Raw genomic sequence first — 27,114 nt, 5'->3', positions numbered from 1 at the left:
TCAGAGGTGGTTTTCAAGAAGCACACAATAAACACCTATTAGTTCACTTGAGATCATGCAAAACCGAGAGTGGAAGGAGAGAGTCATTTTTTCATCCAATGTTCTTCCTAGACAAGGCAGGTCTTGCATTCCAATTACAGGCACGGAAAAATGCAGAGAAGCCATTTAAGCATTATTTGCAAAACTGGTCTAATGCCAGTGCCCACAGCTAAAGTCATTCAAAGGCAAATCAGCCACTGCTGTGGTCATTCAGTGGGCCAGCAGCAAGCTAGATAACTAGAAGATTATCTATAAATACATAATAAGCAGTCTAGCCGAAACTCCATCAAGACAAACACTCAAAAAGACCACCGAAGGTCCCTCCACCCTCACACTTTGCAAGCAGTTGAAACACCTTAATCCACTTGCAGAAGCTCAACCACACCGTCACCCACCACTTCAGAAAACCTTGCTTAGTACATTAGTCACCTGAAACTCACCTGAGCTGCTGCTTCAGTGAGGCCACAAAGGGCCTTGGAAGCCACCCCAACACACTCGCCAAAGACTGGAAGGTCCCCTGTCTTGGCATTCTGAGAAATTCCAGCCATCGCCTCTCCCAGAACCTGCGGGGGAGGGAGGGGAGGGAGGCAATTCAAGACTTTCAATTCAGTCCTTGCTTTAGAAATCACAACACCCCTTAATAACCATACGCTAATGTTTACTTCATTCTTCTAATAAGCCTTATTTATCAATACTTGATAATATGCAATGCTATTAATATTTTTATTTATTTATTTTCTACAATGCTCTTCATCAGAGGAATACAGAGTGGTTTACAGTAAAAAAAATAAAATACATAACATAGTAACAAACAAAAACAACACCCCCTACCTAAAAGGCACATCAGACTCAATTCACACACATTACCTCCGTAATACAGTCACCTTCCTACTGGTTTTATCTCCACACTGCGGATCAGGAGCAACATCATCAGCTGATTGACAGGTGGGCACTGAAGATGGGGGGCGGGGGGGCGGGGGGGGAAGACACCAGGATCTGGCCTGCTGTCTGGAAAAGGTTCCCCTTCCCTGCTCTAGATTTTTGGAGGTTAGTTTTATGAAGATTAGTTTCACTGCAGGTCCTTTAGCATTGCTAAAGTGTTGTTTTACACTGTTCTTCTATATAGTGTTTTAACTACTATTAGCAGCCTGGACTCTCTTTGGGGAGGGAGGGTGGACTGTACTTTTGACACAACTACTAAAAAAACTCCTTGTTTTTGGATGTTGGAGAAAGCTGTAGCTCCAGGATTTTGCTCCCCCCCCTCACCTGCTAGGAGGCTCCAGTTCTCCACTTCAGGGAGGGCTAAAGATGACTTAGTACAACTGGTCATGAAACTGAACATGCAGATGGAAAGAAAATACAATGGCTACCTTGGAGTTTTCCATAACACCTTCAATGCAGTCAAAATAAGAGAGGTCGCTAACAGGTTCGTTGGGGTTTTCCAGCATTTCTTTAACCGTCTGAAAATAAAGAGGGGCACGAATGATGGTTGGCAAGGCAGTCAAAATCCTAGACCATGAAGCCCTTGCTTAGGGTGCTTGGGTGAGCTGATTAAGCAAAGCCCTTCTTAGAATGGGAATGAATCCATTTTAAATATACGGCTTTGAAATGAAAACCAGCTTTTTGTGCCTGGCTTGTTATAGTTATTAGAATGTTGAACTGCAATTTTATGGATTGATTTTAGTTTTGTACACTGCTTTGTATGACACCCCCTCCCAATAAAAGCAGCATATGTGTATTTATCCCTTCTTTTGTCTGTATATCTCTGGGTTGGTTGCAGGAAGAAATACAATTATCACATATGTGGTCAACAATATTGACATTTTTGACACTTTGATCAGGCCCCTTCTCTGGATGGAAGAATACATGCAAGGAGACTCATATCTTCCAGGCTGTTATCCTGGAAAAACAACCCACTGGCTCACTTCAGCCTCCAGTGTGTTAAGTTACAAGGAATACCTGAAGTGTGTTGAATGTCAACAATCCTAAATGAATCTGGCAAAGTGAATCTGCTCCCAAAGTGGAGAAAAGTAAAGCTAATTTCAGAAATTAACAATAATGCCAACAACTATTGGCATTAACATGTGAATCTATTGTCATTCACATGTGCAGAATGACAATAATCTCAAAAACTGAGAACAGGCACTGCAATGAATATATAAATATCCAAGAACTTAACAAATAGAATATTTGATCTGTTCCATGCAGGGGGAAGGGCATCAGGGAAACCCAGCCTTGAGTTCCCAGAGGCAGTTGGGACAAAAACTCCCAGCAGTCCCAGCAAACATGGTGACCAGGGGTCAGGGATGATGGGACTTGGAGTCCAGCAACATGAGGAGCTCAAGGATGGGGAAGGTTGATGTCAACAATAGTGTGGCCACTATCACAAATCAATGGAAACAAAACAGCGATCTTTGAATGAAACTAGTTGAGAACAAAGCTACGCAGCTAATACAGTTTAGTATTCACTGTCTACGGAAGTAAGAGATGTAAGGTTCCCTGGGTTGTAGCAGTCAAGCTGTGGCAATCGAGCCATCAAAAAACCATGGCAGCCAAGCTTTGATGTTTTATCACTTGATCCACCAGCACTCTTGTTTAGACAGTTAGCATGGCAGACTCAAGTGCCAGCCTGCTGAGTGTTCAGTCTGCTGACTAGCAAGCAACTCCCCAAATCCAGATGGGGCAGATTTGAGGACAGCCACAAACACCCTTAATCATGAAAGCTTTGCCAGTCATATCACCCAAGAACAGTGAGCCTGCAATCAAGTGGAGACCTACCTCCAGTTCCCGGAGAGCGTTGTCACACTCTTTTTGGCCCGGCGCTTGCTGAGTACACAAAGTGATGAGCTGATTTATACTCTCAGTCACAGCCCTAGAAGACAAGAGACATGCACATCTCAGAGACCAACAATGTGGGTAATCAGAGTAGATCACAGGTGGACCTGCTAGGAGGTAGCCTGCTTGATTAGAGAAGCAAGTGGCAACCCACCACCACCCTGCCAGAAAAGTTTAAGAAATTAAGATGCATGGTACCCAAGAGCAGCCAAATTATTTTTGAATTGGCAGTAAGAAATCAATAATTATAAACGACACCCAAAATCAACTGCCTGAGGCATCTGCCTAATTCTGTCTAATGGTAGGGCAGGCTCTAAACAGAGTTCTCAAAATAAGCTAGTAAAGGTCTCCTAAAATTCTCCTCCACTAGTAAAACCAATCAGCCAATTAATAGCAATATCAATTTTTACAGATGAAACAAACTAACAAATATCTCTCTAATCCAGGAAACAACCCCCACAACCCAAAGCTGCATCCCTCTAGTGGGAAAACCCAAATGCCAGATGAAAAATGGATGAAGGGCAGTATAGAAATTTAATAAAAAATAAAAAATAAAATTATCCTTGGGGCTACTTCTGTAATGGCACTGCCTCCACTGGCAGGTTTTGTTTTGCACTGTACAGATGGCAGCGGAAGCAAAGCCCCCCTTGATGAACAAAGGTGACAGGGGGTTCCCATAGCTGGGGCCATTCAGATGTTTTGAACTACAAATCCCATCAGGCCTAGCCAGTACAAAGCTGGGAGTGATGGAAGTTGTAGTTCAAAACATTTGAAAGTACCAGCTTGTGGAAAGCTGACATACAGAAAGGCCACTTCTAAGGCATGTGGGTCCCATCGAAAACAGATCTATATATTCCCTGATTTCCTCCCTCCCATTTGTTTGATTAGGAGCCCTCGGAAGGGAGGGCTGGTGGTGCTCAACTGGCGTTCTAACATGGGGGGTAACAATGACTTACCAGGAGAGAGCGGGAGAGGAGCAAGGCACCAGGGAGTAAATGCACCAGTGGAGCCGATCCTGCTGGGAGGTTAGGGAAGCAGCAGTGGCCCTCCCTGCTGACCACTCCTGGGTTTTATGTTCATTTGGAAAACAGAAGCTACTCAGGTGAACTGCACTTCTGCCTTGGCCCTTACCTGGCAGCTGCTGCCAAGAGGTTCTTGGCATTGGGAGCACCGGGATCCACCGAGAGAGACTTGGCAGCCAGAAGCAACTTGCTGGAAGCCATGGAGATGTTCTTGAGGTTCCCAATGACTTGAATTTGGTCCTCCTTTGTCTGTAAGGCCAAAGAGGCAAATCATGGCATGGATTTAGGGCAGGGGAAGGCAGCAAAGAGGCTAAGCACTGCATCCGTAGCTCTGAAGGGCATCTTCATGGAAGGCCCCAGCTTGCTTAGGACTGAAAATGGAGACTTACTCTGGGTTACTCTCCGTGTAAAGACAAAAGAAGTCACATCCAAGTGCCTGATGCTTTGACAAGAGGGGCCTTTGCGGGAAAAGTGTGGGGGGAGGGGAGTGCTTTAAAATCAACTTGTTGAACAAGGCAACGTGTTTGGCGAGCAGCAGAGAGGGCCGCTCACTCTGCACCACAGGCTACACTGGAAATTATAGCAAGTGCTAAAAGGGCTGCAGCTAATTTGCATGACTTGACTGCAAGGGCTTAATTAGCATCTCATTTCCATGAGCACGACAAGATGTCAAGCGACCATGGGTGGGTGTGCAGCTGTTAATATTGGCAGGCCTGCTAGACAGGGAAGGGCAGAGCAGTCTTTGCTTAATACACAGGGAGGTTCTGGCCGACTCAGAGCTTGGAGCAGGTGGCCCTGGATAAACCAAGACATACATTGTCACTCAGCTGCCGGCCCAGACAATAGCAGAGCGAATGAGGGCTGTGCTGATGAAGCAACACCTTTGAGATCCGCAGCGCAGCCTAATGTGGACTGCAGTTCTCAAGCAAAGGCAGAGGACAGGCTGGTTGCTCTCATGCTGCCCTTTGCTGAGAAGAACTTTTCCTTGCTGCTGCTGTTCCTTAGGGAAAAGGCAGCTACAGATATTCACAGGGAAAAGGTTCAGAAAAGGGCAACCAAAATAATCAAGGGGGTGGAGCTACTCCCTATGGGGAAATGTTGCAGCATATGGGACTTTTTAGAGCAAAGATGTGTCACATTTAGAAAGTTATGCATGGCACAGAGAAAGTGAAAAGAGAAAAGTGTTTCTCTCTCTCTCATAACATTAGGACTCATGGACAAAGAGGCTGAATGTTAGAAGATTCGGGACAGGCGAAAAGAACGACTCCTTCATGCAGCCCGTAGTTAATCTATGGAACTTGCTGCCACAGGAGGCGGTGATGGCCACCAACTTAGATGGCTTTAAAGGAGGATCAGAGAACTTCATGGAGGAGAAGGCTATCAATGGCATTGGAGGCAGCAATGCTTATGAATACAAGTTGCTGGAAACTGCAGGAGGGGAGAGGGCTCTGGCACTCAGGTTCCGCTTGCAGGTTTCCCATCTGGCTGGCCACTGTCAGAACAGGAGACTGGACTTGATGGGCCACTGGTCAGATCCAGCAAGCTCTTCTTAGGTTGTTATAATGGACATGCTGATTCGCTGCTAAGTGATAGCGAACGAGGCAGGGGGATGGGAGCTGGACAGGGTGAGATGTGACAGGGTCATACACCATGCATAGAATCATAAACACTGTAGGAGGCTTTGGAGGTCATATAGTCCAGTGCAGGAAATTTAGAACTAGAGCATCCTCCATCCCCAACCCCTTTAGCTTCGGGAGAGCCCACCCACCACCCCTCTAGTAAATGGGTCTCTTTGCCTCCCTGCACTGTCAAGAGGTTTCTCTTAATGTTCAACCCAAGTCAAGCTTCCTCCAACATGATCCCATGAGATCTAGTTCTGGAACAGCATCAGAGAACAAAGACTCTGCCTTCTCCTATGTGGCAACCTTCAGGTGCATGGAAAGAGCTATTGTCTTCTCCTCTCCTGTTCCTTTGGACATTTCTTTCATTTCAGCATTTACACCCCACTGTTCCCTTCTGAGGAAAGCTGACAAAGGAGCTGACAAACACCCCACTCTAACAACCACGACCAATCGCTTCCCCCCTCACCGCATCCTGCCCAGCCAGAGAGCAAACTGGTGGAGGAAGACGCCTCACCTGCGCTTGCCCAGCCATTTCAATCCCAGCATCAAGGAACTCGTCAAAGTCTTCACTGAACTTTCCGGAAGCAGCTGCCAGCTCCCCGCTCTGGCCCCGTGTGGCATGGACAACTTCCCCCGCTGACTGGTTCAGGTCAGCTGCAGCCTGGTTGAGTTCACTCTGTGCTTCTTGGAATGATTTTGAACTGGGAGGCAGCTACCAGGAAGGGGCGGGGGAAGAGAAAGGGGTTGGGGTAAGTTACCAGTGGCTTTATACACACTGACCTCAGTGCACGGCACTTTGCAAAGTCCCTGCTCCATGGAACTTACAGTCCAAAAACTGTAGCACACAGAAGGGATGGAACAGAGGGGAACAATGCAATTGTTTCGGTTATGTGCACCTGGGTTTAGTTACAGTAGGGGACAGGAATTGCACCCCAACCTTCCAGATGTTGTTGGCCTCCAATTCCCATCAGCCCCAGCTAGCATTGGCCAATAGCCAGGGATGATGGGAGTTGTAGTAGTCCAGCAACACTGAAAGGGCACCAGGCTGGTTATCCAAGGACTACCCAAGAGTTATGCCAACTGTCCCAAAGTTAGGCCAGGCTGCTCAAACTCTCTTGCAGTGAGCCTTGTGAAAGCTTGGTTACACATGAGGTGGAGTGAGGTGATGGAATGGATGGTGCCACATCTGTACCACTATCTTACCACAAGTCTACAAGCAAGCAACCCTTTTGAGAGTAATGCTCTGCTTCTTGGAGGTTGCAGTAACCATTTTATGGCAAGCTTTGCATTAAAAACAAAACTAAAAACCTACCACCACCACCTCTTAACAACAACAACAACAACAACAACAACAACAACAACAACAACAACAACAACAACAACAACAACAACAACATACAAATATTAAAAAGTATCTCACCGATTCCACAAGCAATTTTTTGCTGGATTCACCAATGCTCTTCAATGCTACATCCACATCCTTTTGGCCAGGAAGGCAGTTCACACAGTTGTTCAAAGAATGGGAGACAGCTTTGGCCACCTTCAGGGGAAAACATGGCAAAGTTAATTAATTAAATTAATGCTGCCTACAATCTCTGAGCATGTGTGCAGTGCATCCCCCCCCAGTACCAGACCCCCACAAGCCAGTAGCCTCAACATTCCAGGAGGATGTGGGAAAGGGACAAATCTTTCAGAGACTTAAATTCTTCCAGAATATTAGTGGAGACACATGGCCAAGAACACATGACCCCATTGTTAAAACATCTGCACTGGCTGCCCATCTATTACCAAGCTAAGTTCAAGGTCATTGCATTAAATTACAGAGCCCTGAACAACTTAGGTCAGGGTACCTCGGGGACCACCTGAACTCTTATATCCCAGCTCCATTATTGAGATCATCTGCAGGAGCATCGCTGGTTGTTCCCAAAGTTGGTGAAGCTCATTTAACAGCAAGAAGAAACCAAGCCTTTTGGCGTCATCAGCCCAGTCCTGTGGAATACTCTGCCAAGAGAGATCCAGCAGATGCCTTCTGTGACAACTTTTACATTTTTCTATCCTGCTAGGCTTATGAAGGCAATAAAAATACATCTTTCCATAATGGTTAGTTGATGGTCTCTGTTTTAAATGTTTATTATACATATAGACATTATTGTAAGCCACTCTGATTTTTCTATGATATAGTGGAATATATATATATTGTGTGTATATGTATGTTTTTAAAAGGGACGTGGGTGGCGCTATGGTCTAAACCACTGAGCCCCTTGGTCTTGGCAATCAGAAGATCAGCAATTTGAACCTGCATGACGGGGTGAGCTGCCATTGATCTGTCCCAGCTTCTGCCAATCTAGCAGTTCAAAAGTACACCAGTGCAAGTAGATAAATAGGTACTGCTGTGGCGGAAAGGTAAACAGTGCTTCCATGCGCTCTGGCTTCCGCCATGGTGTCCTGTTGTGCCAGAAGCGGTTTAGTTATGCTGGCCACATGACCAGCTCCCTTGGCCTGAAAAGCGAGATGAGAGCTGCACCCCATAGTAGCCTCTCTCTCTCTCTCTCTCTCTCTCTCTGTCTATCTATCATCTATCTATCTATCTATCTATCTATCTATCTATCTATCTATCTATCTATCTCCTTGGAGGCTGAACCAGAAACTGAGTTCCTTCTCAGCTAGTGAACCTGTAGGCAGGGGCTGTCTGGCTGTCTTCATCCATCGGGTATAAAAAATCTTTTAAATGAATAATAATCAAAGTAGGTCGTGGTACTCACATCTTAGATAGGCATCAGCAGTCAGAAATCCCTGCTGTCATGTTGCTTACAATCTAAATTTTGACAGCGGAGGAGAGGCAAAGGGCGGGAGAGAACAATGCAGAAGCCACACACCACCCAGATGGACAGAGGAAGGAGCATTGCATTGGACCAGATTTTCAAGCCAACTGACCTAATTTGCAGCTCTTGGACTAATATATGAATCAGAACACAATTCTCCTTTGATTTTCACACTTCTCTGAATTTTGCAATGCATTTCTTAGCTCAAAAAGATACTAATTTGGGTTAACACCCCTACCATATTATATGGGAAAGTACTTTAAGCAAGATGTACTCTGAAATAAAACATGTGTTAAAAGCCTATCTCTGCAACAACGTACATATTTAAATATTAATATTTCACCAAATAATGTAGAAATCAAAGAATCATAGAACTACAAAGCTGGAAGGGATCCAAAGGGTCATCTAGTCCAACCCCCTGCAATGCAGGAATCACAGTTCCTGGGCCTTCTTTCATTGACTTCTCCAGGCCTCTTCTCACCTTGTGCCAAGCACCTGTCTCTGAGCAGCTACTGACGGACCATCCATAAGAGCTCTCCTCCCCAACACCAGAGGGAGGCCTCCAGCTGAGAGGAGCAGAGGGCACACGGAATGGGGGCAGCAATCACCTTGTCCTGCAGAACCGTGTCTTTAGCCACTTGAACCACATTCTTGGCCTTCAACACCAACAGGGTGTGGGCGTTGGCAACTGCTTTGGCAAGATGGAAGTGGCATGGACCACAAGAAACTCCTCCATCCATCCCTACGCTGGTGTAGGTACAGATGGAGATCAACTTTGAAGGAGCCAAGACAAATGCTTCATGGGAATGAGACAGGTTGGAGAAAGAAGGAGGCATCTGCCTTGGGTGGCAGATTCCAGGCACCATTAAGGGCAGCAGAAGGAGAAATGGATGGATGGGTGTCACAGGGCACAAGCCACTGCACAAACTTTGCTGCAGTGAATGGGGGCTGAACAAGAGCACAGTGGGGGCCCCCAAATCCCTCTCCATTTCACCCAGCCTCACCTGGGCCAGCCTCTGTTGGCTTTCTGCATCGCCAGGAGCCACCAAAGCCTGCTTTGCTTCCTGGATGAGCATTGCTGAGCCTTCCATGACATCCCGCGCCGAGTCCAACATGGCGTGGGCTGCTGCTGGGTCACTGGTGGATGCGGAAACACCTCGGGCCGCCTGAGCCAAAGTCTTCAAGGCATGTGCCGTCTCCCTGGCAGCAACCCCTAAATTAAGATCACATTGAGCATATTAGTAATACTCAGCTCCGGCCAGCTAGTTTCTCATTTTAATTCACATTTCATGAAACAACGAGAACCAAAACACAGCTAGTCTTTGAAATTTGCACTGTTCTAGATTTTGTGGTGTATTCTCCAGCCAAAAAAAGTCTACAAAAATGCATAAAGTAGTGAAAAATAATGCAGAGAACTCCATTAGGAAAAACCGCTTGGAAAAATGCAAGTTATGAGAAATGTGCGTTAAAACTATTTTCATGTGGATGCAGAAAATAGGGGAAACTGGACTTCAACTTTGAAAAATGAGGAACTGAGACAGAAACTTATATTGACAGATTGGTCCAGCCCTCTTTCCAGATCACAGAAAGCAAATTTCCCCATTAGCAAGTGAGATAACCTCATTTTCAATGAGAATTCCTCACCAGCATCTACGAGGATAGAAACCCATTGGGGATGTGGACTGATTGTTTATACATGCCCTTTCACCTTTTGGCATAAAAATATTCAGTTTTCATTATTATTTTTTCCATTTCATGAAATATTCAAGGCACCAAACGGGATTTGATGAGTCTGAAATGTGATAAAATCCAGCGATTCAGCTAGGTTCAATTCTTCCACAGCCTGGAGCTCTCCAGATGTTCTGGGCTACAACTTCTATAAGCCTCAACTTGCAAAACCTGTTCCCACTGATTCACTAACACAGAAAAAAACCCCACCTCCCATGCCAGTCTGCCATACTTCAAATGTTGGGAGTGACACAGAGAGCAGACCTCAGCAGACTCTTAGTGGTTGACCAGGCTCATGGAACATGGCCAGTGTCAGACTCAGTAGGGACTCAAAGCTTGTTCCCTGTTCCACTGCAGCTGCTGACCAGAGAAAGGAACAGCAGGTCCTTCAAGCCAGGCCACTGTCACCACAGCCGAGACTCCTTCTGGTCACCAGGTGATGCCACAGAGCCAATCCCAGGCCCCCACCTGCTACAATTCTCCAAGGTCAGTTGGATCCAACGCAGTGCAGATGCAGCAGAGACACCAGGATCAGGACCACCTGTTTTCTACCTGCCTACAGCCTGATCCTGATGCTTGCCAATCCTTGGAATTGAGCTTCACAACAGCAAGCTTCTGGGTTAAACAAGATTCTTCAACCACCCAACTTGACAGTAGTTTCCGTTTCACTGAAAAGCTTGCCTAACTACCACAACATCACAGACTGAAAAGTGACGAGCTAAAGATACCAGTAGCCTGCTTTGTTGGGGCTTTGCATGGAACTGATTTCTCATCAAGAATAAATGCTCTGGTCCACTGAGTGCCCGAGATTTTGCGGAAGCTTCGACGCTCCACTCGTCACACCCCCATAACCCTGTGTTAACCAGCCAGGGCCCTTGACATTGTAAACAGCTTTTTGAATCTCCTGTCCTGTTTCAAAAGCAGTTTACAACACGGCACAGAGGAACAGATATTTGGGGGAAATCTAATGGAAGGCTCCTTTGGGTTCATGGCATTGTTCCTTGAGACCCTGGCTGTTATAGCACTGAGCAACCCCCAGGGTCACTGGGAAGATTCGCCTCCAATTGCCCAGCTTGCCGAAGAGGAGGAGGAGGGAAGAAAGAAGAAGGGGAAATGCTTCCTTTGCAGAGAGGAGGAAGGTGACAAAATAACAAGGCCTGTTTGGGTACATTTTTGCTTTCCAGATGATAAATATCTACACAGTTATAAACCCTTTAAGCTTTCAGCCTAACAAATATAAGAGCTGTCCTCTCCCAAGTGAAGAGCATTCAAACCATGTGGGAGCCTTACTGCTGCAATCCTACACCAACACTGTGAGACTTACGACCAGCTGGCTTTTCTCCAAGCTGAGCATTTCTGCTTACAAAAACAAACGTGCTCCCTGACCTGGATCACAACAAATAAAAAAATTAATAGCAGTGATAGCGAACAGCTTTTAGCCAGAGGGCCAACCCTCTGATGACTTTATACTGCCCACACACAGAGGGTCCACAGCCTGTCCTTCTCACCAGAGCTGTGCAAATCACACTCTCTGCTAGTAAATTATGTTGAATGGAGAGGGGGCAATTTCCAGCTGCATCAGGGCACTGGGGTTTGCCCGCCTAAACTGCATGCCCACTTTAAAATAAGGTAAATTTTCCTGCTGCTGTCATAATTGGTGAGGTCACTGGGGTAGCAAAAAAAATTGCTGGGGGGAGGGGACTCAAGCCCCCGAGCTGGGGATTAACCACCCTTGATTAAGGGTGTCAGCAAAGCATAGGTGTCTGGCCAAGTCATTTTTCCCAAACATAGCTGGATGCCAATGCAAAGCTAATGTAGCGGACAGGAAGCATGTTAATCAATATATCCTCTCAGCCAGCCAAGTGGTCTGGTAGCATTTCCCAAAATGGAGGGGTTTCTTAATGCCATATTTTATTTTATTTTAAATGTTTCTTTATCTTTCACAGGTGATTCAGAACAAGAAAAAAGAAAGTTATATAGGTCCCTCCCCTTCCAGAATTAATTCCATATTTTAGGAATTGTTACTGATGCACAAATGTCAGCTCCCATGTGCCAAGACTCTGCATCTGAAATGAAACACAGAGCCATCTTAATCCAATTATATCCACTTCAAAGCCAAAGTGCAACCGAAATCTGTTCAGTCCCATTACCAAAAGGAAAGTTGTTTTAATGAGTTGTATCAGCTGGATTCAGAAATCCCCAACTGGACTAAGCACTGAAGACAGAATGTAATTGACACAAGAGCATTTTAATGGCCTTTTTGCCATTCAGCCTGCAATTCCCCAAGGGCAATTCCCCAAGCCTTTCATATACTGAAGGAGACGCTTTGGTATCAAATGCATTTTCATTTCTTGATACAGGGACACAACTAGCGTCCTTTAAGGGAGCAAGGTACATGGATATTCATGTCACATTGGAACCACACACGAGTCTTCTTGAGAATGCATATTTTTCCCCCTGCCAGAAACTTGTTCCCAGTAATTCAAATGAAGGGTTTCAAAAAGGGGATAGTTAGCTAACCGAAGTCAGGAGCTGGACTTGTTGCTGAGGTAGCCAAATGTGGTTTCCTCCAGATGTTTTTGGATTACAAATCCCACCATCCTTGCTGGTGCTGATGGGAGTTGGAGCCCAGCGACATCTAGAGGACACTATCCCGGCTATCTCTGATGTAGATCAACACAGTAAATCAGAGATGAGGCTACATTCAGAGCAGAAAAGTAACTGAGGGAGCACATGAGCTGCCTACACCCCCAGATCATCAGAAGAACCATCAGAAGAGCAAACAGATGAGAACAGCTGGGCAGCCAGTTCTCCTCCTGGAGATAATGTGCAGGGTGTGCTTTGTGGGTAGCGCTATAAAATATTATTAGGGACCTTTAGGGATTATTAGGGATGGCTTTAAAAGAAGACTGGGCAAATTCATGGAGAAGGATATTGAGCGCTACTGGCCATGGTGGCTCTGCTCTGCTTCCATGGCTGGAGGCAGCAATGATTCTGAATGCCAGTTGATAGACACCACAAGAGAGGAGAGGGCTCTTGTGTTCAAATCCTGCTTGTGCGTTTCCCACAGGCATCTGGTTGACCACTGTGAGAACAGGATGCTGGGCTAGATGGGCCATTGGTCTGATCCAGCAGGCTCTTCTTATGTTCTTATAATATTGCTATTTATTGATACAAACACTGCTATGCCACTCTTCATCCCCACAAGGGCCCCCCAAAGCAAGAAAAAAAACATTAGAAACTGTCTTGTACAGTAACACCAGTACATTTGCCATAGTCAATGAGCTGCTGATATAAATAATCTGTGTTTTCTTCTGCCAAGCTTTGCAAGTGGTGGCCTACCTGTATAGTGTTCATTGCCTTGTGCTGCACAAGTCAGCAGCTGGGCCATTGAAGAACCAACTGCTTTGGAGGTGCTTCCCAGGTCCTGAGCACATTTTTCAAGCTGAATGCAAAAAAGCGATGCGAACATTAAGCAAAGGTAACATCACGACCCACCACAAAACACACATTTTCCTATCCCTCAGCCCATGGAACACTGCAGTCACTGACCACACAGAGGTCTTGCACACAGCAGTGCTTTCTAGAAATAGTGCCCACGCTATGGGATACAGTTCAGTTTTCAAGTTATCCTGGTTATTAGCTCTTTCAAATAAAATAGTTTCCACCTGGAGCCAAAAGGAACACAGAAATGGATCTAGGGAAACTATTCCACCGCCTAAGCTCCACTGCCGAGAAATCCCCATCACTTGTAGGCACTCATGTAACCTGCAAAGGTGGGAGCCATCTAGATTACAACCTCAGTAAATGGATGGGCTCAGCAAAGGGCTGTTGTTTGAAGGAAGCATAGATGGACCAATGGTCTGAATGGCAACTCTGCATGCAAAGATCTCTGTCTGGGATACACTACCTGGGTGATTGGTTATTTATTTATTACTTCTCCTCCTGTTCCTCTACGGGGAGGTGGTAATCATATCTCCAATGGAAGGGAGTTCTATTATATAGGAGCCACTACAGGAAAGCCCTGCTCTGTATCACTGCCAAATGGACAATGCCTGTCAGTGGTACCACCGCCAGGGCTCCAGTTGGGACATACTGGGGAAGGCCCACTCCAGTATTTGGGCCCTAAGCAGTTCAGGTCTTTATGCACTAAAGTCAAAACCTTAAACCAGGCCCTGTGGCATTTAGGCAGATTTGTATTTCCTTGAAGTGTACTGTGGCTCCACCTAGGAGCATCATACAGTAGACAGGCTGCAGAAGTCTGCATCAGATGTAGGTTCTGGATGGTCTCCAGGGGCCAGGCCCAAACTGTAATCCAATTGTGAGGATTCTGCACTAGCTGCAGCTTCAAGGGCAGCCCCATGCAAAGCACACTGCAGTAATCCAGTCGTGAGAATACCCAGCATAACAGTGGCCTGGTCCAGTCTAGGAATGGCTGTAGCTGGAAATATTTTATGTATATATTTTTGTGTTTTTGATATTGTAAACTGCCCTGTTATCCTTGGCTGAAGGCTGGTAATGAAATTTAATAAATAACCACTCCTTGTCACTGAAACCACTTGGGACACAGGAGGCGGCTTAGAATCCGGCAGAAGTCACAAGTCACAACGTATTAGCAATCTGACTCAGGAAAGGCTGTCATAAAAAATGAGGAAAATGAAGACCGTTTTGTCCTATGGCCACTCGTTTGTTTTGTTTATTCTGTTTCAAGCACACTTGAAATTGTTCAACCATCCAGCACCCCCTTTAAATAAAACATATGTTTGTGTGGTTGGAAGGGGTTATTTTCTTTATTTTTTGTTCTTGTTCTTGCTTTTATTATTTTTTGTGTTCTTATTTTGTACTTTTATGCCGTGAACGGCCCTGAGATCTTCAGATGAGGGTGGTTTACAAATTCAACAAACAAACAATAAATGCCGCCCTGTTTACCGTTTCTCCTGGAAGTGGTTTCAGCTGCCCGTCAATGGCTGCCATCTTTGCATCCTGCAGCTCATTTTTGAGTGTTTGAACAGTGTTTAAGGCAGAGTCGATTTCCATGGGTCCACAGGCTTCATGCGCCTAGGCAGGAGAAAGATGAAGCGGAAAACAGGCTTATTATCAAAGCTGCTCTCCAACCATTCTGACAAACAGTCATGCTCACCCTGTCCACACGGGGCATTCAAGAGTTACCACATTAAAACAGAGACACATGTTGGAAAGAAGGCATCACAGATCAAATGCTTCAGCTAGACCAGGGGTCAGCAAACTTTTTCAGCAGGGAGCCAGTCCACTGTCCCTCAGACCTTGTGGGGGGCCAGGCTATATTTTTTGGGGGGGAATGGACTAATTCCTATGCTCCACAAATAACCCAAAGATGCATTTTCAATAAAAGCACACATTCTACTCATGTAAAAACACGCTGATTCCCGGACCATCCGCGGGCCAGATTGAGAAGGTGATTGGGCTGGATCTGGCCCCCAGGCCTTAGTTTGCCTACCCATGAGCTAGACACTTCTTCAGTTTTATCTGCTTCAATGGAGCCAGTTGTGGTGCTCAGCTACAATCCATGAGTTGTTGAATACATGAAGAGTGAGCAATGGAAAAGAGGCACATTCAAGACGTTTCAGCACAAGACTAATAATCTAAAGCCTGGCTGGAATGTGTCCATGAACTGGGATAATGCCTGCCTGCTTGGAGAGTGTGTGTATGTCTGTACATAAAACGTTTGTGTGGCTGAGATGTACCCTATGATACAAATGTAAGAGCCACACCTGTTGCTCCACTCACTTCTGCACCTGGACCCACCCACCTTTTCACCTCTGATTCCCCCTCTCACAGGAATGTGGCCCTCAGAAGGCTGTCTCTAAAGGAATGTGGCCCTTGGGCTTAAAAAGTTCCACCCTCGATCTAAAATGACCTGTCCAAGTCTTCAAAGGGCCAATTACTTTGAGAATTAAGAGTCACGTGGATGGGGAACCTGTGGCTTTCCAGTTGTTACGAAACTCACGCCATCTTGATTACTGAATGATGGCTTGGAATGATGGGAGGTGGGGTCAAGGTATCATCTGGAGGGCTACAGGTGCCCCATCCCGTCTGTAAATGCTTTACTCAAGAGTTGGGATGCCTACATACCTTTTGGGAGGCAGTCCTTAGCTCGGCAAGGCTGGTGGCAAGATTCTTGGCGCACTGGCTCAATTGCATCGCCGCAGCCTGGTCTCCCACTGTAGGCACAGCTGCTTTAGCGGAGGCCACCATTTTGCTCCCCGGCTATTTAGAGAATGACAGAAGAGAAGGCAGAGTACCGATTGGCCATTTGTCCATGGAGCTTATGCATGCAACATCACCAGGGAGGCAAACATTTCAAAGAATCCAGATTAGATCTGGCACCTGATTAAAAAAGCCTAAAAGTGCAATCCTATTTGCCCACCCTCAATCCAACTGAACACAGTGGGTTTATTTCCAGGTAAGCAGGTATAGGATTGCAACCTCTGTGAATTAAATTACTGTTTCAAAATGAAAAACGATTTCTGAATGACAAAGTATATTTTCTTGGTTTCTATATTACTACTTCTTCTTCTACTACTACTAAATTTTTAGTCCCCCCCTCCCCCCACAAAAAGTCCTCAAAGCACCTTACAAAAATGAACATAAAACCATCTAACACCCTGTGTCAGATCCAGCCACACCCACCCCACTAGTAGGTAAGCAGAAGATTAAGAGCCAAAGGTCTGAGAAAATATAAATGTTTTTCCTGGCACCTAAAAACAGGGAGGGATGGTGCCAGGCGAGCCTCCCTAGGGAGAGCGCTCCATAAGCTGGGTGCCACCAGTAAGAAGGCCCACTCTTGTGTTGACATCTTCTGCGCCATCCTCAGAAAGGGTACACAGAGGAGGGTTTCAGATGAAGAATGTTGGGTCTGGGTAGATTCATGTGAGGAGAGGTGTACTGGGTACCTGAGCTGCATAAGGCTTCACAAGTCAAATCAGTACTTCGAATTGGGCCCAAAAACAAATTGGTAGTTAGTACAGTGGTGCCCCGCAAGACGAACGCCTCGCAAGACGGAAAACCCGCTAGACGAAAGGGTTTTTCGTCGCGGATGCGCTTCGCAAAACGAATTTCCCTATGGGGTTGCTTCGCAAGATGAAAAAATCTTGCGCGTCCCCGCGGGTTTTTTTCGCTTTCTCCCCCCTTTTCCTAAGCCGCTAAGCTGCCTATCAGCTGTTCCGCTGATAACCCACTTAACAGCTGATCGCGAAAAGCCGCTAGACAGCTGTAGCGCTAATCCGCTAAGCTGTCAATGGGCTTGCTTAGCTGTCAATGGGCTTGCTTCGCAAGACGAAAAAACCGCTAGACGAAGAGAATCGCGGAACGGATTCTTTTCGTCTTGCGAGGCACCACTGTATACTCAGGCTGGGGTTAGTGTTCTGTGCTCTTGTTGACTGTACCTGGAGGAAGATTTGGCTGGAGTTTATCAGTGCAAGTTGAGCACTCAAGTCCTCTGCCTGGGCCTGGCTTCCGCGCACTCCCTGGACAAGCTGTGGAATGTGATCTGCAACATTCTGCAGGGAACAGACAGAGGGAAGAAACGTTCAGGATTCAACAGGATCACCAGCTACACACACATTTGCTGCAAGGAAGTTCCAAATAGTTATTTAAGATTCTACCATAAAATTCACTAGTAGAAAAATAAATAAATTGTTGCTTTAAAACATAATCAACAAAATTGAAACAAATAAACAAAATTAAAATAGAATTGCATACTCAGAAGCAGCACCTTTAGGGCAAATTGGGCTTGTTTCTTTTTACTACCAGTCAGTGTCCTCCAAAAAGCTCCAGGGCCACTCTTCTGCAAATAAGTCAAAACTCTGCCTATAATGGTCCAGTCCAGTGAGGGCATATGCATGCACCACTGAATAGAGAACGATGTGCACAGGTACATCTGTTACACATTATGCCTTCCCCAGTTTATTTACTCCATCTGGGTGCTCAGTAGCCCCCTCAAAAAAGCTACACTGGGACCAATCTGCTAAGCACAAGCTATCAGCAGTTTTGAGACGGGGGCTTTGTGTGTGCAGCCCTGACTGCTGTGTTTGTGTAAGATGGATTGGGCAAAGATGTGGCCCATCGCCAGCACAACATGTGGCCTTCTTTCTGCACCTCTGCAATGATCAGTTCTGGCCTCAGGATTTTCTTTAATTGCCCAGGCAACCACCGCCAGAAAAGGAAAAAATGCTACCCTTGGAGTGCACTATGAGCTCATTTCACAGATTTGTTTGGATACAGCCGTGCTATCGTACCACCCAGGGATCTGAGATAAATGCAGAGCTGTCCTGTGCTGTCAGAGCATTAAGCCCTGGGATTATAAATATGCCTCCAGCATGTTTCGCGTTCTCCCACTTTGCCTCAATTCCGCCATGAGCTATTTGTTTGGAACGAAGACAGACCTCTGGCAGTACAAAAACCAAATCTCTTATGCACAATGATCAACAGCATCTCAAAATTTCCATACTGTAACTCCTTGAAAAAAGAAGTCTAAGAAAACCACATGCAATGATCATTGGGGGGCAGGGGAGAGAGAGAGAGAGAGAGAGAGAGAGCGCTGATGGGATTTCCCATATCACAAGACCAGCCTTGATGGCACACGCCTTTTCAGCAGCGGAACCCTGATTTTTTTGGGGGGGGGGCGGGGAGAACCCTCCTTAAAGAGACACACCTGGTGCAGTCCTTTCAGCACTAGGTAAAGACTCCCTTGGGTACTGTGACATTTTATGAGATATATTTAGGCCTTCCGCTGCTCTTTCATTTTCTGATTTTGAGCTTAGCTCATATCTTTATGTTTGCTTGTTGGTTTTACACTGACGTATTTTTATGACATAAGTACTGTAGTTTACAGTATTAAAACATGAAACCGTACAATGAAAACCATTAGAAAGTTAAGACGTAAGTTGATTAACCATTGTGGAAGGATGTATTCTTCATTGCCTGCATAGGCCTGGCAGCAAAGAAACGCTTTCATTAGGTGTTTAAAAGTTGGCACAGAAGGCGCCTGCCAAATCTCTAGTGGCAGAGCATTCCACAGGACTGGGCAGAGGACACTAATGGCTCAATTTCTTGTTATTGTCAAATGAGCCTCACCAACTTGGGAAATGACCAGTGATGCTCCTACAAATGATCTCAGTGATCAAACTGGGATAGAAGGGTTCAGGTGGCCCCCAAAGTACCCTGGACCCAAGTTGTTTAGAGCTTTGTAAATTAATACAAGAAACCTGAACCTGGCTCAGCAGTAGATGGTCCGTCAGTGCAGCTGTTTTAACAATGATGTCACATGTTCTCAACCAGAAGCTCCCATCACCCACTTGATCTTAGCCAAAAGGCTGAGAAGCTCCCATCAACAATCTGGCTGCCACATTCAGTACCAGCTGGAACTTCCAAACCAGGACCAAGGACCACCCCACATAGAGTAATGTAACCTCAAGGCTACCAACACATGGACTACAGTAGTCATCTAGTAAATTGGGTGTGAATAATTTTATCCATGCTTTGGTGCGCTGCCCTGGAAACTTTTGATGAAGAGCAGATAAGAAACATTTGAAATAATAATAATAATAATAATAATAATAATAATAATAATAACAACAACAACAACAATAGTTTGCTTAGTCCACCTTTCTGTCTCCAAAGCGGACACCCAGAAGCAAATGGCCCTTCATTTCCCCCAGAGATATAGCATGGGGATTCCACAGAGCTACAGCTAAGAACAGCCAGCAGACCTGCCTCCTGCCTCCTTATAAAGCTACCAGAAAATTCACCTCCAAGCAGCGGAGTTAAAGGTGGTGGCTGCCAGTGCAGAATCAACTGCAGCCGACAGCTAGTCTCGGGCTGCCTCTGATTGTCCAGGCTAGAAGCCAACTTCTCTCCAGTGTGAGCAGAGGGTATTCTTGTGGCCCTGAAGAGGAGACTTGTTGCCACTTCTGTTGCATGTAGAAATCCATGGAATTGTCTATCTTGCTTCAAGGTTGGACAATGGATGAGAAAACTTAGAAACAGGGCTACTCGCCCAGTTAAAGAAACCTTGGCTGATTAACTGGATTCACCTATTAGGTGTGCATAAATTTACCCATGGTACAAACAATGGTGTGAGGTTGTGGTTACTGAGTAGCAAGGGGAAAAAACAGTGTCCATGCTCAGTTGTGAGTCAAGAACAAAAGTTGTGCAGAGGTCTCTCCTAGTTCAGCTTAAGCCAGCTTTTTCCAACCTGCGCTGGTCAGGGCTGATAGGAGTTGCAGTCCAAAACACTGAGAGGACACCAGGTTGGGGGAAGACTGGCTTAGGCAGCGCCCTCTTGCCCTGATTCCCTTAGACCAGGGATAGGGAAACTGTGGCCCTTTAAAAAATGTTGCTGGTCATTCTGGTTGGGGAGGGGGAAAGTGGTGCTTAAGAGTATTTTGCCATCACAAGCTAGCTTACCTTACAGCTCTGGACAAGTTGCTGGTGGGCTGCCGTGTTCTTATTTGAAATGGCTGCGTTCTGTGAGGCTGCAATGGTCTGAGTTGCAGCTGCTGCTGCTTGCTTAGCAGCAACCTGGAAAAAAGGAAATGCAATTAAGCAGAGGGTAAGAGAGACTGAGAGCAATGGGAAAATCTGCGTGATTTGCTGTAGATCAGTTTCTATAAACACACCTGTAAGTTTCTGTCTTGCAACATATATGCATACAAATATTTATTTGTCAAAATGAAGAAACCCCTGGAGGCATTTATTTGTGTGCAAAAGGACAGAGAGTCTGTTATTTGGGGGGGGGGGATGCTGGGCTGACCATTTGCTTGAAGTCACCCTCCCTTAATTATAAGTATGTATCAGCCCCCCTTTGCAACTGTTTTGCACCTGGCTGCCTGTGGTGGATTTAGGGGCTATACTAAGGAACAAAGTAGATCCCACCAGCCTGAAGTCTGTCTACACCTGCATAAAAGTCTTGCAGTGGATAAGAGAATGTGATTTTGTCAGCTGGGCAGGAATACCAAATGCTTTTTTCTCTGCCCTCCAGGCTACGTTGGAGCACACCTTCGCCAACATGGTGCCCCTTCAGCCCATCACGGCTGAAGCTGATGTGATTTGTAGTTCACAGGTGGGCAACCACATTTGGTCAGAGCCAGATCTGAAAGTGGCCAGCCCTTTACCTGTCAATCACCTGATGCCACATGACAGGTACAGTAAATGTAAATGCATGGCTGCAAAGGAACACTTCAGAGGGTGGTTGCAATTGCTCCTTTGTAGTTGCAGCTTTACCTTTGGTGCTCTTTAAATTTGGTACCTTTCCATACCACACAACTTTCAGCAGGGACTGGACACATGCAGGAGTGACAGAGAGCATCTAGTGTACCTGATCGCGGCAGAAAGTAGCATGGCAAGCTAAGGTACCAAATTCAAGGCAAAGCCAAGGATACTAAGGCATGTTCCTTTGCAGCTGCCGCTTGAATTCAGCGCTGTTTGCAGCTGTGGCTTTACCTGCCATGTGCCTGACATGGAGGGGTGGATGGGGAGGAGTGCTGTGGTCAAAACAGCCCCACAGGTCAAGCGGGAAAGGGTGGAGGCCTCATCAGCCCCACAGTCTGCTGTTGTAGTCAAACACATCTGGAGGCCACCAGGCTGGTGAATGTTGTGATGTTCCTGATTGGGAAAGGTAAACAAGAAGAGGTTCCCAGGCTGTATTCTGACCTCTAATCTGTTGACGATTTTCTTCTTGATGGCATTCTGAGCGGCTGCATTGGTGGCCACTCGCAGACCTTCAGCTGCTTCGCGAAGCCTCTGCTGCTGGTCCTCATTGTCTGGGTTTGCTGCAGCTCCCTAGCAGAATTGATCACATGCACATACACAGAGGAAACAGGAGAGAGAGAGAGAGAAAGAGAGAGAGAGAGAGAGAGAGAGAGAGAGAGAGAGAGAGAGAGAGAGTTTGAAGTCCTGCCGCTTACAATATTGAAAAGGAACACTTCTGATGCTCTACTTCAAACTTCAATGTTTTGCAGGGATTTCTACTTAGATGCTGCATGCGAATGTCATCTAAATGTATATATCTATCTAATCCAGCCATCCCTCTATTTCATCAATCCATAATTCCCCTTCAACCAGGCAAATTGTGCTGAGTACCTTTGCAGCTTCAACCATCCGGGCTGTTGAGTCAGCCAGAAGTTTCGCCGCTGCCAGAAGTTTCTTGGAGTTTTCCATGTCTATTTCTGCCTCAGCATCCGACCTCATGGCGTTCACGAGATCCGAAGTGGCTTGAGCGAGGACCCTGGCCTGCCGTACCATTTCACCTACAACAGTATTGAGTTAAAAATCTGCTTTTTATCTCTCCTTTATCCCTCGGTGTACAGTTCAGACACATCCCTGTCCTTCCTGACCAACTCTTGTGACCATCGTGATGGGATGTTTGGAACACATTTGAAAAGCACCACAGGCTGTTTTAGTCACATCTATTTGTTTATGAAAACATTTTTGTAGCCCCTCCTCACAACCGTCTTTACATTACAAGGTACAAAGATACATCTATAGGCGCAAACACGAAGTGTTGCCATGATAGGATGAAAACGCAACTAATAACTTAGGCAGAGAGAAGTGAATTAGAAGCACCTACATAAATGAAACTCCAGCTAAGGCATGGGAATGCAAGAGTGTGCCAAGATGTCATCCAGGGCAGGGCTAGACTGTGCTCTGAGGGGAAACAATCCCAGGGAAAAGGTGGGCCGCCACAGAAAAGGCCCTACCTCCACAGGCTGTGGCAGCACGACCTGGAGGCATCCCCAGCTGACGGTGTGGCTCTTCACAAGAACCTCCCAAGAGCTCGTAAACCTCCCATCAAATCAAATTGCCATGACAGGATCATTTAATTTCTGTTTAGATTGTGCAAAGTTTTGATTTTCATATTAACAAATATCTGACTGTTAAATATCTGACCGTTACTCAATCATTCACCATTCTAGACATGCTATATTTCCCCCCTCTCTTGAACCCAGCTGGGACCACCCAAGGAAGCCAAATGCTGGAAGATTTAAGGAGAATGAAAGGAGGTGCTCCTTCACATGGGCTGTGCAGAAATAACTTTAAAAGAGGACCAGACAAATTCATGAAGCTATTGGTGGCAAGTGGTTTTGCACTACCTCCAGGTATTGCCTCCAAATATCACTTGCTGGGAGGAATCACAAGTGGAGAGAGGCCCTGTTCTTTTGTCCGGGTCCCACTGGGGGCTCCCCATAATGGCACCTGGTGGGCCACTGTAGAAAGCACAGTCGGATCTTCGTAAGTTCTTTGAGCATGTATCTATTTCCCGAAGGGCAGGGATGTAGCATTTCCAAATGAATAATGTTCCTGAATGTCCTGTAACAAACATTGCTCCGGACTTTACACTCATTTAGTGTTGTATATACAGTATTTATCATTGTGTGCATACAATACTTGTACAGTGGTACCTTGGGTTAAGTACTTAATTCGTTCCGGAGGTCCTTTCTTAACCTGAAACTGTTCTTAACCTGAAGCACCACTTTAGCTAATGGGGCCTCCCGCTGCCGCTGCGCAATTTCTGTTCTCACCCTGGAGCAAAGTTCTTAACCTGAAGCACTATTTCTGGGTTAGCAGAGTCTGTAACCTGAAGCGTATGTAACCTGAAGTGTATGTAACCCGAGGTACCACTGTATTCTAGCAGGCATTTTAAGTAAGTTGTACTAGGTCAACTTTACGTCTTACCTGTGGCCTTTTATTGTTTTAAACAACACACTATTTGACCGAGGTATCATTTTATTACTGATCTATAATGGTGAATGGCAATCTACAAATATCGGAAACAATAACAACGCCAGGCACTTAGATAGCACTGTATATAATCCATACAACAACCTTGCGAGGGAGGTCAAGGGCAATACTAAAACTAACTCCCCACCCCTTTGGCCCCAATCAAGGCTGACCTGTCGCATTCAAGCAGCTTACCAGCGTCCCCCATGGAACTGAAGATGCTCTCGGTGACACACATGATGGTGTCTGTGGCCTGGTCGTAGCGCCCAATGGGCTCCCCACGGCTGGCGAACTGGCGGACGTGCTGCAGGAGATCGTTCAAGGCCTGGCTCACCACGCTGGCCGCTGCGCTGACCTGCTTGAGCAGCTCGGAGTCGTCTGTGGCCGCCTGGCAGGCTCGGACACAGTTCTCCACAGAACGATCCACCAGCTTCCCGGCCTCTATCAGCTGCTCCTGACACACAGGGGAGCTGATGGTAGGGCTCACGACCTGTAACGGAAGCACAACCGCCACGTTGGACACAGGAGAGCTGGCTGTCCCGCCCTCACTTAGTCTTGACGACAACTCTGTGTGGGAATTTAGGCTGAGAGAGGGACTGAATGTCCCAAGGACACCCAATGAATTGTATTTATCAGATTTATATCCCGCCCTTCATCAACAGAGCTCAGGGTGGTTCACAAGATAAGAATACAAGATAAAAGCACAAATAAGTAGAAACAACTCCCACAAAGACATTTAAAAGGCTGTAGAGTAGAATATTGATCAGCCCAAGACCTGGTCAAAGAGGAACATTTTTGTCTGGCGCCTCAAAATATATAATGAAGGCGCCAGATGAACGTCCCTGGAGAGAGCATTCCACAAATGGGATGTGTCTGTTTTTTTGTAAGCCACTCCATTTGAGGGGTGGGATCAACAGGATAAAACCCTGCTAAGCAGGATACACAGGTGGCGGTGGGAGGTCTTGGGCCTACTGTTGTCTCGCAGCCTAACCCAGAGGGAGCCAATGGGGGAGCCAATGGGGGCCTCCAGATGTTGCTGGACTGCATCTCCCATTCAGCAGGTCCAATGGCTGCAATCCACATTTTCAATATACATTGAGAAACAGTTTGCACTCTCCAGTGATGCTTATAATTTAAATAAAAAAGCACAGCCCCAGTTCATGGATCATAGAACAGCAGAGGTGGAAGGGATCCTGAGGATCATCTAGTCCAACCCTCTGCAATGCAGTTATCACAGCTCCTGGGGCCTTTTTTATCAACTTCTCTGGGCCTCTTTCTGCCTTGTGCCAAACTCCTGTCTATGAGGAGCTACTGACGGACTATTCTGCAAGGGTTCCAACCTCCCACCGACACCAGAGTCGCACCTTCGCACAGGCCACCAGTTGAGAAGTGGAGAGGGCACACTGCGTGGCAGCAGCGATCACCCTGTTCTGCAGAACCGCATCTTCGGCCACTTGGGCCACATTCTTGGCCTTCAGCACCAACATGGCGGCGGCATTGGCGACTGCTTTGGCAAGACTCATCAACACATCCTGGAGAAGGTGGAGGGTCAAGGAAGAGATTCATGCTTAGTTCAGTCTTATCTCTGACACAAACACACATTGTTTTATCATCACAAAGAGTATGCCAATGATAACACAGGAACCAAAGAAAGGGTTGCCAGATTTTGAAGATCATAAAATAGGACACATTTGCCGACTTCTGCTTTTAACTATGGATCGCTATGACAACTCCAGCCATGAAACAGGGGGGTGTCTTGAAAAAAGAGGACATATAGTCACCCTGAGTTCCATTGGTCAGTTGAGCTCCATACTGTCTACACTGACTGGCAGTGGCTCTCTAGGAGTTCAGGCAGGAGACTTTTCACAGGCCTATCTGGAGATGCCAGGGATTGAACCTGAAACCTTCTGCATTCAAAGCAGATGCACAACCACTGAGCTACAGCCCTTCTCCTGTTCTGAAAGCTAAAAACCAAAACACCCTTTTTAAAATAATAACGACAGAAGTTAGGAATAATGGTGGTGGTGGTGATGATGATAATATAAAGCTAAATGTAAGAACAGAAAATGTACTTATGGTACTGAAAACATTTATATTGGGGCCACAATATTTAATTGATTAATTGGTTGCATTAACCAGTTTTAACTGACTAAAAATGGCATTCCTGATTAACAGGGCAGCTGATAAATATAAAGCAGAACTGCTAGAAAAGGCCGAACCTGAAATGCACCATCTTAAAGGAGGTATTCTCAGTCATAAACAGGAGCAAAACCTCCTAGACCAATCTAGAGACAAAAGCAAATAAAATGCTTCTTGCTTCAGAAATATTGTTTTACCCATACACAAATTTTGCCCACGTGCAAATTTAAATCAACAGAGTAATGGAATAATCAGCTAAAATTCATAGGAGTAACCAATTGAAAACTTATTCAGGGGAGTTGTGGCTCTGAATTATACACGCTCACAGCAATGTTCTACTCAGATCCAAGCTGGAAAAGGAACAGCACAGGAGATGCCCTCACCTGGAATCGTTCATCGGTTTCATTTTCTCCGATCTGTCTGAGAAGCTCGCCGCTGGCTTGCCCGATGCTCCCGGCTGCTGTCAAGACCGTCTGGCGGGGCTAGTTAGGGGGGAAAGAAAGAGATTATGAGGTTAAGCTACTAGGCTAATACAAGGAGGTGAGGTTCTCAGATCACTTGTTTTCCAGAACATCGACAGAGCATGTTGCTGCACAGAGCAGGCCTCTTATCCAAAATGTGCTGATCCAACCATAGCCTAAACACACAAGGCATCATCATCAGCCAGGAAATTCTTTCTTCAAGTCAATCTTCATCTACCCATCCTCAGTCTATTATTAACGTTACGCCTTTTCTTCAGTCTCTTTTCCTCTGAGCTTTCTTGCCCCATTAATGCTCCTACATCACTGCTTAGGTCTTCAGCCTATAAATGTGCAAGGTTTTAATCCCAGCTGAATGGACGGTTTCCCCTTCCCTCATAGAAACCAGACTGCAAAACTGTTTGGTTCTTTGCACAACTGCCAGTCAGCACCAGAGACTTCACTGCCATAAGTGCGAGACATTATCAATTTTCAGGAAAGCAAGAGAAAACTATCATTGTGTAGAGGTAGGTACTTAGTACTCAATCCAAACTCTTTATTCCCTGCAAAGCCTTTATTAGGTGAACCAAAATGGCACAAAATAATGTGTAAGCTTTCAGGTTCTCAGTAACTCTTCCCAGAACTCTTGCAGAGAACTCCAAAGCTTGCACACTATTTGTGAAGTCTTGGT

General features: G+C 46.0%; 1 protein-coding gene across 5 annotated transcripts in view; it reads right to left on the bottom strand.

Annotated features, from left to right (window-relative positions):
• The window catches only part of TLN2 (talin 2), a 168,092-nt gene that overhangs the window by 42,782 nt on the left and 98,196 nt on the right, over nucleotides 1-27,114 (bottom strand). For all 5 annotated transcript variants that reach the window (XM_077918925.1, XM_077918928.1, XM_028706935.2 and 2 more), the window contains exons 17-33: nucleotides 26,349-26,447; nucleotides 25,191-25,358; nucleotides 24,022-24,316; nucleotides 22,189-22,355; nucleotides 21,760-21,888; nucleotides 20,515-20,628; nucleotides 17,493-17,606; nucleotides 16,180-16,314; nucleotides 14,998-15,126; nucleotides 13,411-13,513; nucleotides 9,345-9,553; nucleotides 6,939-7,058; nucleotides 6,033-6,230; nucleotides 4,006-4,145; nucleotides 2,818-2,911; nucleotides 1,410-1,499; nucleotides 480-602 (exon numbers count right to left, since the gene is read on the bottom strand). In XM_077918925.1, the coding sequence (XP_077775051.1) occupies nucleotides 480-602; nucleotides 1,410-1,499; nucleotides 2,818-2,911; nucleotides 4,006-4,145; nucleotides 6,033-6,230; nucleotides 6,939-7,058; nucleotides 9,345-9,553; nucleotides 13,411-13,513; nucleotides 14,998-15,126; nucleotides 16,180-16,314; nucleotides 17,493-17,606; nucleotides 20,515-20,628; nucleotides 21,760-21,888; nucleotides 22,189-22,355; nucleotides 24,022-24,316; nucleotides 25,191-25,358; nucleotides 26,349-26,447 (2,427 nt within the window). The remainder of the gene's footprint in view (nucleotides 1-479; nucleotides 603-1,409; nucleotides 1,500-2,817; nucleotides 2,912-4,005; nucleotides 4,146-6,032; nucleotides 6,231-6,938; nucleotides 7,059-9,344; nucleotides 9,554-13,410; nucleotides 13,514-14,997; nucleotides 15,127-16,179; nucleotides 16,315-17,492; nucleotides 17,607-20,514; nucleotides 20,629-21,759; nucleotides 21,889-22,188; nucleotides 22,356-24,021; nucleotides 24,317-25,190; nucleotides 25,359-26,348; nucleotides 26,448-27,114) is intronic.

The sequence above is a fragment of the Podarcis muralis genome, chromosome 14 (assembly GCF_964188315.1).
Source record: "Podarcis muralis chromosome 14, rPodMur119.hap1.1, whole genome shotgun sequence".
Taxonomy (NCBI): domain Eukaryota; kingdom Metazoa; phylum Chordata; class Lepidosauria; order Squamata; family Lacertidae; genus Podarcis; species Podarcis muralis.
The sequence above is the reverse complement of the archived record's forward strand: the minus strand, read 5'-3'. Positions and strand labels throughout refer to the sequence as shown.